Here is a 15714-nt window from a genome sequence, read left to right as displayed (position 1 = left end):
TATTCTTTTACTTTTTTGACCTGAATAAAGTAAATAGATTATTTTTTACAATAGTTTGTTTTATTTGTTTAAACTCAAATTAAAAAAACTTGTCGCGCGACTATTATTTATGTCGCCCGCATCGAAAAAAAACGCGCAACTTTTAATTTGACATTTTCGTGTTTTCGTAGGTTTAAAATCGTGTTGGCAAGCAGAAAAGGCAAGAAAAAGTTTATACATCCTCGCCTAGTAAATTTTAATCCACCTATTGGCCTGACTCCTTAGGTTTACTAATGCTACTTAAAGTTTGTTTTTTCTAGGACAGCTCAGACTATATATTAATTTTAATTTGCATGAACATTATTCCGTATTTATCAATTTTAAGTCACTCTACGTAAGGAGTGGATCTGGCATCGAACAGATTTATTTTTCAAAAACCTTGACGTTTTTTTTCAGGTTAGAATAAAAACTTAACAAAAAACCTAAAAACAAGAACCTGAATCTGTCACTTCAGTGAGTCAGTCTTCAAGAAACTTCAACGAATTAAGGTGAAAGAAGTACTACTTTGGGGCTGTTTACCAAATGTCCTAATACTTTCTTTGTAGGTGCATAAAAAAGTGTACTAGGGATGTTGTATATATAATCTATTTCTGGTAACCGACAAAAAAGTCAAATAATCTATAACAGCATAAAAATGATTAAAAAAACATTGAATGTTCACTAAACAAACACTGTATTTTGTTGTTAAGAGGTTTCAATAATAGCTGAACCACGTTAAAAAAAATGTTAACCCAAACTGAACCTCCACTACTTGGTGTACTATTAGGGATTTTAATGAAAAAAATCATTCATAATTGATGAAACCAAGCAAAAAGGTTTACATTTGTTTTAAGTATTTTTTGTTTAATTAAAAGATTAATAGTAATATTTAAACAGTTTGGTTGGTCATGTTTTCATAGTTTGAAATATTAATAGCCATGAAAAATTGTTTAGTTTTTCTTCACCCAAGCAAAGGCACAACTATATCCAATCCCACAAACCGCGTTCAATCAATCCAAATCCATTCTTTCCCCAGTTTGTTCCCCAACTGGAAAAAGAAGAATTAGAAGGTAATTGTAATGAGCAGTAAAATCATTTATTCATTTATTTATATATAAAAATCAAAATGACATAATAGGGTTTTATTCAGAATTTTATAATAAACTTGACAGTAGCTAACATATATATAGTATATATATATATATATATATATATATATACCTGTTTTTTATTATCCTCCAATACTAACTAAAACAGCATGCCATTCCATAGGTTCTGAAGTTTGTGGCTTGTAGTTATAAACACCTGTGAAACTTCTTTAAAACTTTACCAACACTTCTATGTCATATTACTATTTAACAACACTTTTTTGAGAAAAACTTGAGTAAGTACCATCTTAATATGCTCGAAATCTTGTGTCATGTTCTGGTAAAGTAATTCCGACAGCCACTGGTCCTTCTGATGCAATGGTGCTTTGTAATTCTCCTTCATCTTCAAAACTTATAAAATTTGTAAGTTTTACTGGTTTGGTAATCCCACTGTTACATGAACCATTTGGAACATTACATTATTTCGGTTGTAACTAGGAAACTTAACAAGTGTAGTACTCATAACAATTATTTTTCATGATCACAAATTTCAAATGAAGTACAGTAACATTTTTTTAAAGAAACAACTATACAGTGCACCAGAAATCTGGAAACAAGTTAATAACTTTTACAAAATGTAATTTACATCAATAATTTCAACTATACACTGCAACAAAATGCCCGAGCATAGTTGTAAAATTGGTACCTGTCCTGTATATGGGCAATCACTTTCTTTTTAAAAATACGTATTCCAGTGAAGCATTAGGAGAACCAGACTTTGTTCCCTCATTTCCACAAGTCCCACTGCAATCCACAATTTAGTGTACACTTCAACTAACAAGCTGTCAGTGCAATTTTATGTTCTGTGCTTCTATCACTCCAACCTTAGTACATTTAATCAATTTTATTCAGTTATGTTGTAGTTTTAGGCTTACATATCTATAAAAGTAGAACAAAATGTTGAGATTTTTCTTTTACAAAGTTATTATGTTTTGAAATATTTTGGTCAAATACCATGACAGGTTTGATTTAGCTTGATAATGAATTGCCAAAAATAAGCCAAAAAGGTCAATTAGATTGACATTATCTTGATTATTAAGACGTTTCAATATGAGCTTGTATTATCTTCATTCATCTTCAGTTAAAGGTTTGAATTATGTTAAGTAAAATTAAAAAATGCTACCAATGAATATAATCAACCCTAAAAATATCTCAACTATCCCGTTTCTGGTTCATCTCAAGACGGTAGGTCTGCCTTCCCAAGCCATGCTCCATGTTGTGATTCTGCACGAGAAAATACATTTCCCCCCACTTTCACTTTTTAGCTTCCTCTTCGTAACTCGCAAAAGGAAAATCCTGGAAAAAACGTGTTTGTAAAACTGAAACTCTGTAGATTTTATCGAATTGTATGCATTGGATATTTTTATTAAAATATTAACTCGTGCATCTTGTCTTGTATTGCTAAGCCATGATTTATTGCCTGGCTATTTTCACAATTGCCTCCCTGCTTGTGTTGCTGAGAAGGAGTGCACTGTGCGGCGAAATTCCAAGTTAGATATTGAGGAAGTACTTGTTGTAGTAGTGCTAACTGTTCACCAACATTTCAGCCAGAACTAATGACTTCAATGCGAAGATACTTGACACCACAAGCCAAATGCTTTACCCGAAATAGGTTATTTGTTTCGTCATATATGTGACCTTGGTATGCATGCCACGCTGAATCATATGCAAGGCGACGGATTAGCGATTTTGATAAAGTAGCTTTAACTGCCCTGGAGTAAATAACGTGACATAAAATAATTAGGACAGGATTTATATTAAATTACAATTTTACTCGGCAAACTTTATGAACTTGTATTTTCCCGTTATTAAAAGATAATTGTGGAAGTTTTATCCAAATCAATGATTAATACAATGTATCAAAGCCCATATAGAAGTAGGTAACATTTTGAACGTTTCGAATAAATCTATATTCATTTTATTCGAAACGTTCAAAATGCTACCTACTTCTGTATGGGCTTTGATATTCTTATTACGTCTTACTACAACCTCTAACCATTATGCTCCAATGATTAATGCTGATATAAAATTCGCGCAACATCTATCAATCAGCACTCGTTTTGACGAAATTACACTTCGCCAAAAATGCAAATTTCCGTCCATAACTAATTGCTTTGCGTACAACTTTTTACCGCATGCAATGCGCTTGTTTAAAGTTATTTTTTTAAAAGGTGTATCGTTTTTGGCGTTTAATATAATTTATCGCAGATCAACAAACTGAGTCCATTTTGTTAAAGTTTGGATGTCAAATTGTCTATCAATACTCGCCTTAAGCGCACTGCACACCTAAATTGCGAGTGAGTGAAAATTCTCAATCCTGAAGGAATATAATATATAGTGGTATCCGAAACTTTTTTTTTACGAAAATCTCTAAACAACTGTAAGTGATCTGCGAATAAAAAAATGCGAAGATTGTAATACATACAAATGACTAAACAGAGCCAAGTAAGATCGTGCAAGGGTAAAAAGTTTGTAAAAAAAATGTTTTTTGTGTTTTTTGCGTCATCAGAGAAGAATATAAATTCATTCGCAACAAAAACAAATTCGTCACAAACAGTCAGTTGTCGTATAAATATGTGCGTGGCTATATAATGCTTTTATGGAAAGAAAAGTCAGTAATATTTGAACACGTTGAACATGACTTTGTCGATAAGGTGAATTGAATAAATGTTTGTTGCTCTTTTTCCTTAAAATTTAACATCACCCGAAACAACTAAGTGTTAGTTGTTTCTTTGCACACGTGCGTAACACCCATAGTTTCCAATTTCACGAAGGTTGACTCCTCTTTTCATCTTCATGTAACCTTGGTCTCCCCAATCCACTCCCCAACTGTGGAAAGATACACACCTGGCATTAATTTTATTTATTCCACCGCAAGCCATCGCAGAAATATGGAATCTGTCGATCGATAATGCAAGTAAGCCAGGCTAAAAAGCAACTAGCCTTTAGTGAGGTTCGAACTCACGACCTCGGTCATACCTGGACCGTCGCTCTACCAGGTGAGCTACACAGGCTCAAAGGAAAGCAAGTCGAGAAACAACCATAGCACCGTTGACTGCAGCATCCTGTTCGTACAACTAGCCTGTAGTAAGATTCGAACTTGTGACGTTGGTCATACCGGATACGTCGCTTTCTTCACTGAGCTTACACAGTCTCACAGTATTTTTCATTATGTTTATCATGTTTATTAAATAAATAGACCATAAACTGGAAGACCACCCAACTTAAGTTCGTTTAGATAAGCAACTGCACATGAAAACCTATGCGGGCTGCACAAAATATTTGTTAACTAAAGCAACTTTATACATATAGTTTGTGTCATTCACCTTGAAGAAGGCGACTTGTATCGGACGCCGAAACGTTGTAAAACATGTATAATTACTGAGGAAGTGCTTTTTTGGTAACTACATATATAATTACAAACACTATGATCTAGCCCTTTCTGAAGTCGCTTTTCGCCTTAACGATACAGTTTACGTATCATGGTACACTGGTATTACCGGAGGTAGTGAGTTCGAACCTCACCGCAGACTAGTTGTTTAAGTGTAAACATGTTTTTGCTGATAAAGTACGTTTTAAGATATTCACATTACCGCTGGTCTAAACACATTTTTAGCATCGCTTTATAGCCCACCTGTTTTTAATGATCCAGTATTTTACCCGACTTTCTGTGGTTCCGTATCCAACAACCAGCACACAATGCCAGTTTTCTGTGTTTGGGCAAGAATTGTTGTACACATCTGCCACTAAAAAATAATGTTGCGTTACAACTAGTTGTTGCCTCATTGAAGGTATCGTTTAATAGGCTATTTGTTTTTTGCGAATCACACTAAGCTGTAATACTTTTTTATGATTTAGATTTTACCAAATATTGTGAGACAATACCTCTAGCATTTTTCAGCTTTTGAAAGTCTTTGGGGATGTTAATACCCACAGCAACTGGACCAAAGTCCTTAATAATCGTCTCCAACTGAGTTTCATCGTAGATTGGCCAATTATCCTCCACTTTAACCTCAACGTGCTTGTCTGTTTGACACGATTCTTTCTAAAAAATACCATTTTGTTTCCTATTTTTGTAAATGGCACAAAAGTTTTACCGGTGTTTTAAACGTTTTGGTAGAACGTTTACTCAAAATTCGACTGGTGAAGTATTACACACACAGTATCCAAATACCTCTCCTTTGTACGGGTAGTTGTGCTGGGTTGCCAATCCTCTCTTTGCATATTCGAAGCAATTTTCTATATTTCCTCCTCCCGGAATATTGTCAGAGCAATCAATAAGCTGCTGAACGCTCAGATCCACAAGTTTCTTATTTACTTTTACGTGTTGAGCTTCAAGAGCTCCGGCCTGAAAGAGTATAAGTTGCATTTGCTGGGGCTGTTGTTTTCAGTCACTTGTTAAGACCCTGAGGGACATTACTCACATTACACATTACTCAAACTTCCCTAATTTATGTTATTGTTTCAAAGCAATCGTGTTTGTTTTATTTTCACTTACCGCTGCAAACGCGTAGCAGGTTTTGTGAGGATTCTGGTTCTTTACAGATGTTACCATGCCCGCTTTACGGTAGTCTATTCCTGGTGGTGGTGGACGCCAATCACCACAAACCGCCCCCTGTTAAGCAGGCGGTCAATTGGTAAGAGTTCAAAAGAGAAATATTTTGAGCCAATCAGGCAAAAAAAAAAATTTTTGCCTGATTTTGAGCCAATCAGGCAAAAATTTTTCTCGCCGGTTCTACTTTGGTCTTTTTGATTGGGCGCCCCTGGAATAAAGCTTGCCAACGCCTTATTGATGACCCCGACGTGACCATAAATTTTCAGCTCATTAACTTACTCCGTGGATAAGATCTGGTTTTCTTGGGACTTGAAATTCATCTGGCAGTACTTTATGTGTTGTTCGTCCTAGATGAAATGCAGATTGTTTTCCTTGAGGTGGACGAGTCTCCAGCGGCGGATCCTAATAAAAATTTACATAAAATACGTTTGTTTAAATATAATTTTGATACATTTGTGTACAACAGCATGTTGCCGTTCTAGTTCATGTTTCTATAGGCAGATATACCAACGACATCGTGCACATCTTGTACAGATTTATTCCAATTAAAATATTGACAATGATTTTAGCAGCGAAACATATTTATGGTATAACATACAAACAAACTTATTTTCGGTTTACTAACTTCTGTGCTTTTTTTTCTTTATCTTTTACTATTTATACAACCGTTTAAAACAACCAAATTATATATATACACCTATATTTTGTTTTAGTAAGGCATATGGCTACCAGAACAATTGTATGAAAAATGCAAAACTAATATGGGGAATAGTATACACCAGGGGTGGGCAAACTGCGGCTCGCCGGCATGGGGAATAGTATACACCAGGGATGGGCAAACTGCGGCTCGCCGGCATGGGGAATAGTATACACCAGGGGTGGGCAAACTGCAGCTCGCCGGCATGTTTTTTCAGTCGAATCGTAAAATTCGAAAAATATCGTAAATGCTACCAAGAGTACCGTTTATGAACGTTTTTCTATTTTTCTTTTCTTTATTTAGGCCAGCATTTCGTTTATGACGTAACACTAGACATAGGTTTCGAAGAGCAATAATAAAAGCAAGTCAGCACAACTTCATTTGCTAATTTTCAGGCTCTCTGGCACTTGTATTTTCTTCAAATTGCTCTTCCATTCAATACATTTGCCCACCCCTGGTATACACTATCATGCGGTATAATCGAATGTAAAGAAGTTTCTGTGTGGTCAAATATCAATTGTTTAAATTTAGTTCCTGTTTGCAGGGGTCGGTACATGGCCCTCAAGTTCATTCACTTAATTAATGCCAAATGAACCTATATTACTGCAACAAATAATGATGCAAGTTTTTGATGTTTAAACAAATTCATTCTGCTTTAAACAAAATTTACCGCTTTAACTATTTTTTTATAAAACTGTCTCGGACTGTTTTTTGCCTAAAGAATTCAATACAATATTTTCAGCGTTTGACTCTTAAGTCATAGCTAACTTTACCAAGTTTGTTTGGGTCCTAATTTCGGGCTTAAATGGGTAAATTTAGTACATAGATAGTCGATGTGTCGAAAATAACCGTAGAACACAGATTTATTACATTTACCTCTACGGCAAACTGGTTCATCCCAAGTCGATAGGAAACCAGACCCTGGTCGTACTCTAGGTTGTGAGCTGTCACTTCAGCAAGAGTTGCTTCCCACACTCGCTTCTTCTCTGCATCTTCTGCTTTCGAGTAGCTCTTTCCTAACGAAAGAAATGCATTATTTTATTAAAGAAAAGCTGTGTAAAATTATAGCATGTCACTTCAGCCAGAGTTGCCTATATTATGGGGTAGCGGGCTAAAGTGTTCTTTAATAAAGTGTTTTTTCTTGTCTGGCTCACCCCTCCACCCCCAAAAAACAAGTAGCGCGTAAGTCTCTGGTTTTTGTTCAATGCAACGGACAACGGACATTGCAAAATACGTGCGCCTCTTTCAAGACAAAGTAAAAGCTTGTGAATACGCAATGCCAGCAACAAAACATAATAGACCGAATCTGCTGCTTCTGTTTTCCGTGTTTTTTTTTAATTCAAACGTAATGATTTCCAGCTGCTGGTTTGATATTACTTTGCTCGAAACTTTGACCACCTGAAAGCGCCTGGCACATACTGGATTTTATACTACATAGAATGTCACATAGTAGATTTTATACTACATAGTCTGGCACATAGTAGATTTTATACTACATAGCCTGGCACATACTAGATTTTGTACTACATAGGCTGGCACATTGTAGATTTTATACTACATAGTCTGGCACATAGTAGATTTTATACTACATAGTCTGGCACATAGTAGATTTTATACTACATAGCCTGGCACATACTAGATTTTGTACTACATAGGCTGGCACATTGTAGATTTTATACTACATAGTCTGGCACATAGTAGATTTTATACTACATAGTCTGGCACATAGTAGATTTTACACTACATAGCCTGGCACATTCTAGATTTTATACTACATAGTCTGGCACATAGTAGATTTTATACTACATAGCCTGGCACATAGTAGATTTTATACTACATAGCCTGACACATAGTAGATTTTATACTACATAGCCTGGCACATAGTAGATTTTATACTACATAGTCTGGCACATAGTAGATTTTATACTACATAGTCTGGCACATAGTAGATTTTATACTACATAGCCTGGCACATAATAGATTTTATACTACATAGTCTGGCACATAGTAGATTTTATACTACATAGCCTGGCACATAGTAGATTTTATACTACATAGTCTGGCACATAGTAGATTTTATACTACATAGTCTGGCACATAGTAGATTTTATACTACATAGTCTGGCACATAGTAGATTTTATACTACATAGCCTGGCACATAGTAGATTTTATACTACATAGCCTGGCACATAGTAGATTTTATACTACATAGCCTGGCACATAGTAGATTTTATACTACATAGCCTGACACATAGTAGATTTTATACTACATAGTCTGGCACATAGTAGATTTTATACTACATAGCCTGGCACATACTAGATTTTATACTACATAGTCTGGCACATAGTAGATTTTATACTACATAGCCTGACACATAGTAGATTTTATACTACATAGCCTGGCACATACTAGATTTTACACTACATAGCCTGGCACATAGTAAATTTTATACTACATAGCCTGGCACATACTAGATTTTATACTACATAGCCTGGCACATAGTAGATTTTATACTACATAGTCTGGCACATAGTAGATTTTATACTACATAGCCTGGCACATAGTAGATTTTATACTACATAGCCTGGCACATACTAGATTTTATACTACATAGTCTGGCACATAGTAGATTTTATACTACATAGCCTGACACATAGTAGATTTTATACTACATAGCCTGGCACATACTAGATTTTATACTACATAGCCTGGCACATAGTAAATTTTATACTACATAGCCTGGCACATACTAGATTTTATACTACATAGTCTGGCACATAGTAGATTTTATACTACATAGCCTGGCACATGGTAGATTTTATACTACATAGCCTGGCACATAGTAGATTTTATACTACATAGCCTGGCACATAGTACATTTTATACTACATAGTCTGGCACATAGTTGATTTTATACTACATAGCCTGGCACATAGTAGATTTTATACTAGATAGTCTGGCACATACTAGATTTTATACTACATAGTCTGGCACATATTAGATTTTATACTACATAGCCTGACACATAGTAGATTTTATACTACATAGCCTGGCACATACTAGATTTTATACTACATAGCCTGGCACATAGTAGATTTTATACTATATAGCCTGGCACATACTAGATTTTATACTACATAGCCTGGCACATAGTAGATTTTATACTACATAGTCTGGCACATAGTAGATTTTATACTACATAGCCTGGCACATACTAGATTTTATACTACATAGTCTGGCACATAGTAGATTTTATACTACATAGTCTGGCACATAGTAGATTTTATACTACATAGCCTGGCACATTGTAGATTTTATACTACACAGCCTGGCACATACTAGATTTTATACTACATAGCCTGGCACATACTAGATTTTATACTACATAGTCTGGCACATAGTAGATTTTATACTACATAGCCTGGCACATACTAGATTTTATACTACATAGCCTGGAACATAGTAGATTTTATACTACATAGCCTGGCACATAGTAGATTTTATACTACATAGCCTGGCACATTGTAGATTTTATACTACACAGCCTGGCACATACTAGATTTTATACTACATAGCCTGGCACATAGTACATTTTATACTACATAGCCTGGAACATAGTAGATTTTATACTACATAGCCTGGCACATAGTAGATTTTATACTACATGGCCTGGCACATAGTAGATTTTATACTACATAGCCTGGCACATAGTAGATTTTATACTACATGGCTTGGCACATAGTACATTTTATACTACATAGTCTGGCACATAGTAGATTTTATACTACATAGCCTGGCACATAGTAGATTTTATACTACATAGTCTGGCACATAGTAGATTTTATACTACATAGCCTGGCACATAGTAGATTTTATACTACATAGCCTGGCACATAGTACATTTTATACTACATAGTCTGGCACATAGTAGATTTTATACTACATAACCTGGCACATAGTAGATTTTATACTACATAGCCTGGCACATAGTACATTTTATACTACATAGTCTGGCACATAGTAGATTTTATACTACATAGCCTGGCACATAGTAGATTTTATACTACATAGTCTGGCACATAGTAGATTTTATACTACATAGCCTGGCACATAGTAGATTTTATACTACATAGCCTGGCACATACTAGATTTTATACTACATGGCCTGGCACATACTAGATTTTATACTACATAGTCTGGTACATAGTAGATTTTATACTACATAGCCTGGCTCATACTAGATTTTATACTACATAGCTTGGCACATACTAGATTTTATACTACATAGCCTGGCACATAGCAGATTTTATACTACATAGCCTGGCACATAGTAGATTTTATACTACATAGTCTGGCACATAGTAGATTTTATACTACATTGCCTGGCACATACTAGATTTTATACTACATAGTCTGGCACATAGTAGATTTTATACTACATAGCCTGACACATAGTAGATTTTATACTACATAGCCTGGCACATACTAGATTTTATACTACATAGCCTGGAACATAGTAGATTTTGTACTACATAGCATGGCACATACTAGATTTTATACTACATAGCCTGGCACATAGTAGATTTTATACTACATAGTCTGGCACATAGTAGATTTTATACTACATAGCCTGGCACATAGTACATTTTATACTACATAGTCTGGCACATACTAGATTTTATACTACATGGCCTGGCACATAGTAGATTTTATACTACATAGCCTGGCACATAGTAGATTTTATACTACATAGTCTGGCACATAGTAGATTTTATACTACATAGCCTGGCACATAGTAGATTTTATACTACATAGCCTGGCACATAGTAGATTTTATACTACATAGTCTGGCACATAGTAGATTTTATACTACATAGCCTGGCACATAGTAGATTTTATACTACATAGCATGGCACATAGTAGATTTTATACTACATAGTCTGGCACATAGTAGATTTTATACTACATAGCCTGGCACATAGTACATTTTATACTACATGGCCTGGCACATAGTAGATTTAGCCTGGCACATACTAGATTTTATACTACATAGTCTGGCACATAGTAGATTTTATACTACATAGCCTGGCTCATACTAGATTTTATACTACATAGCCTGGCACATACTAGATTTTATACTACATAGCCTGGCACATAGCAGATTTTATACTACATAGCCTGGCACATAGTAGATTTTATACTACATAGTCTGGCACATGGTAGATTTTATACTACATTGCCTGGCACATACTAGATTTTATACTACATAGTCTGTCACATAGTAGATTTTATACTACATAGCCTGACACATAGTAGATTTTATACTACATAGCCTGGCACATACTAGATTTTATACTACATAGCCTGGAACATAGTAGATTTTATACTACATAGCATGGCACATACTAGATTTTATACTACATAGCCTGGCACATAGTAGATTTTATACTACATAGTCTGGCACATAGTAGATTTTATACTACATAGCCTGGCACATACTAGATTTTATACTACATAGCCTGGCACATAGTAGATTTTACACTACATAGCCTGGCACATACTAGATTTTATACTACATAGTCTGGCACATAGTAGATTTTATACTACATAGCCTGACACATAGTAGATTTTATACTACATAGCCTGGCACATACAAGATTTTATACTACATAGCCTGGCACATAGTAGATTTTATACTACATGGCTGGCACATAGTAGATTTATACTACATAGTCTGGCACATAGTAGATTTTATACTACATAGTCTGGCACATAGTAGATTTTATACTACATGGCCTGGCACATAGTAGATTTATACTACATAGTCTGGCACATAGTAGATTTTATACTACATAGTCTGGCACATAGTAGATTTTATACTACATAGCCTGGCACATAGTAGATTTTATACTACATAGCCTGGCACATAGTAGATTTTATACTACATAGCCTGACACATAGTAGATTTTATACTACATAGTCTGGCACATAGTAGATTTTATACTACATAGCCTGGCACATAGTAGATTTTATACTACATAGCCTGACACATAGTAGATTTTATACTACATAGTCTGGCACATACTAGATTTTATACTACATAGTCTGGCACATAGTAGATTTTATACTACATAGCCTGACACATAGTAGATTTTATACTACATAGCCTGGCACATACTAGATTTTATACTACATAGCCTGGCACATAGTAGTCTGGCACATACTAGATTTTATACTACATAGTCTGGCACATAGTAGATTTTATACTACATAGCCTGACACATACTAGATTTTATACTACATAGCCTGGCACATAGTAGATTTTATACTACATAGCCTGGAACATAGTAGATTTTATACTACATAGCATGGCACATACTAGATTTTATACTACATAGCCTGGCACATAGTAGATTTTATACTACATAGTCTGGCACATAGTAGATTTTATACTACATAGCCTGGCACATAGTACATTTTATACTACATAGTCTGGCACATACTAGATTTTATACTACATAGTCTGGCACATAGTAGATTTTATACTACATAGCCTGGCACATAGTAGATTTTATACTACATAGTCTGGCACATAGTAGATTTTATACTACATGGCCTGGCACATAGTAGATTTTATACTACATAGCCTGGCACATAGTAGATTTTATACTACATAGTCTGGCACATAGTAGATTTTATACTACATAGCCTGGCACATAGTAGATTTTATACTACATAGCATGGCACATAGTAGATTTTATACTACATAGTCTGGCACATAGTAGATTTTATACTACATAGCCTGGCACATAGTACATTTTATACTACATGGCCTGGCACATAGTAGATTTAGCCTGGCACATACTAGATTTTATACTACATAGTCTGGCACATAGTAGATTTTATACTACATAGCCTGGCACATACTAGATTTTATACTACATAGCCTGGCACATAGCAGATTTTATACTACATAGCCTGGCACATAGTAGATTTTATACTACATAGTCTGGCACATGGTAGATTTTATACTACATTGCCTGGCACATACTAGATTTTATACTACATAGTCTGTCACATAGTAGATTTTATACTACATAGCCTGACACATAGTAGATTTTATACTACATAGCCTGGCACATACTAGATTTTATACTACATAGCCTGGAACATAGTAGATTTTATACTACATAGCATGGCACATACTAGATTTTATACTACATAGCCTGGCACATAGTAGATTTTATACTACATAGTCTGGCACATAGTAGATTTTATACTACATAGCCTGGCACATACTAGATTTTATACTACATAGCCTGGCACATAGTAGATTTTACACTACATAGCCTGGCACATACTACATTTTATACTACATAGTCTGGCACATAGTAGATTTTATACTACATAGCCTGACACATAGTAGATTTTATACTACATAGCCTGGCACATACAAGATTTTATACTACATAGCCTGGCACATAGTAGATTTTATACTACATGGCTGGCACATAGTAGATTTATACTACATAGTCTGGCACATAGTAGATTTTATACTACATAGTCTGGCACATAGTAGATTTTATACTACATGGCCTGGCACATAGTAGATTTATACTACATAGTCTGGCACATAGTAGATTTTATACTACATAGTCTGGCACATAGTAGATTTTATACTACATAGCCTGGCACATAGTAGATTTTATACTACATAGCCTGGCACATAGTAGATTTTATACTACATAGCCTGACACATAGTAGATTTTATACTACATAGTCTGGCACATAGTAGATTTTATACTACATAGCCTGGCACATAGTAGATTTTATACTACATAGCCTGGCACATAGTAGATTTTATACTACATAGTCTGGCACATACTAGATTTTATACTACATAGTCTGGCACATGGTAGATTTTATACTACATAGCCTGACACATAGTAGATTTTATACTACATAGCCTGGCACATACTAGATTTTATACTACATAGCCTGGCACATAGTAGTCTGGCACATACTAGATTTTATACTACATAGTCTGGCACATAGTAGATTTTATACTACATAGCCTGACACATACTAGATTTTATACTACATAGCCTGGCACATAGTAGATTTTATACTACATAGCCTGACACATAGTAGATTTTATACTACATAGCCTGGCACATACTAGATTTTATGCTACATAGCCTGGCACATAGTAGATTTTATACTATATAGCCTGGCACATACTAGATTTTATACTACATAGCCTGGCACATAGTAGATTTTATACTACATAGCCTGGCTCATACTAGATTTTATGCTACATAGCCTGGCACATAGTAGATTTTATACTATATAGCCTGGCACATACTAGATTTTATACTACATAGCCTGGCACATAGTAGATTTTATACTACATAGCCTGGCACATAGTAGATTTTATACTACATAGTCTGGCACATAGTAGATTTTATACTACATAGTCTGGCACATAGTAGATTTTATACTACATAGTCTGGCACATTGTAGATTTTATACTACACAGCCTGGCACATACTAGATTTTATACTACATAGCCTGGCACATAGTAGATTTTACACTACATAACCTGGCACATACTAGATTTTGTACTTCATAGTCTGGCACATAGTAGATTTTATACTACATAGCCTGACACATAGTAGATTTTATACTACATAGCCTGGCACATACTAGATTTTATACTACATAGCCTGGCACATACTAGATTTTATACTACATAGCCTGGCACATACTAGATTTTATACTACATAGCTTGGCACATACATTCAATTATGAATTTAGAGTAGGCCTATACAACAAAGAAAGAATTACAAAAATGGCAATACAACTTTTGGGAGCGGAACATATTTTAACTTACTATTAACAAATTTATCTTTTTAAAATATGTAGAAAAACGTAATATACTTTATTTTTTGTTTTGTTAGCTAAATACCATATTCCTGTTTCCACGACTCCCATGTAATGATGCTTGATTGCTGTGTTGCCATGATCACTACTTTGCTTGAAACTTGACTAAAAACAGAAACACTACGTTTTATGTTATCGATGGCTGCTTTCTTTGTTCACAGAAACCTGATACGAAAACACACAAAGCCGTCGCTGTGAATAACTCTGAATGAAGTTTGTCTCACGCCAGCGGACAGAAAGTAGGAATGCTTATACAACAAAAATAACTAACTCCAAGACATTTCAAGTCATGTCATTGACATAAAAGTAACTGTTAAACTATAAAACTTGGCAAACTCGTTCGTTTATGAG

General features: G+C 34.8%; 1 protein-coding gene across 1 annotated transcript; it reads right to left on the bottom strand.

Annotated features, from left to right (window-relative positions):
* Nucleotides 1-3526: 3526 nt before the first annotated feature.
* On the bottom strand, nucleotides 3527-15443 carry LOC146138895 (cathepsin L-like proteinase). The gene is made up of 8 exons (XM_083394727.1): nucleotides 15389-15443; nucleotides 7295-7434; nucleotides 6001-6123; nucleotides 5665-5781; nucleotides 5341-5514; nucleotides 5052-5211; nucleotides 4801-4912; nucleotides 3527-3995 (listed from the first exon to the last, which is right to left on the bottom strand). The coding sequence occupies exons 1-8, from the start codon at nucleotides 15441-15443 to the stop codon at nucleotides 3887-3889; spliced, it is 990 nt and encodes a 329-aa protein (XP_083250853.1). The 3' UTR covers nucleotides 3527-3886.
* Nucleotides 15444-15714: the final 271 nt, after the last annotated feature.

This window comes from Ascidiella aspersa, chromosome 7, assembly GCF_963924565.1.
Source record: "Ascidiella aspersa chromosome 7, kaAscAspe10.2, whole genome shotgun sequence".
NCBI lineage: Eukaryota > Metazoa > Chordata > Ascidiacea > Phlebobranchia > Ascidiidae > Ascidiella > Ascidiella aspersa.
Note: the sequence above shows the minus strand (reverse complement) of the source record. Positions and strands in the feature narration are given on the sequence as shown.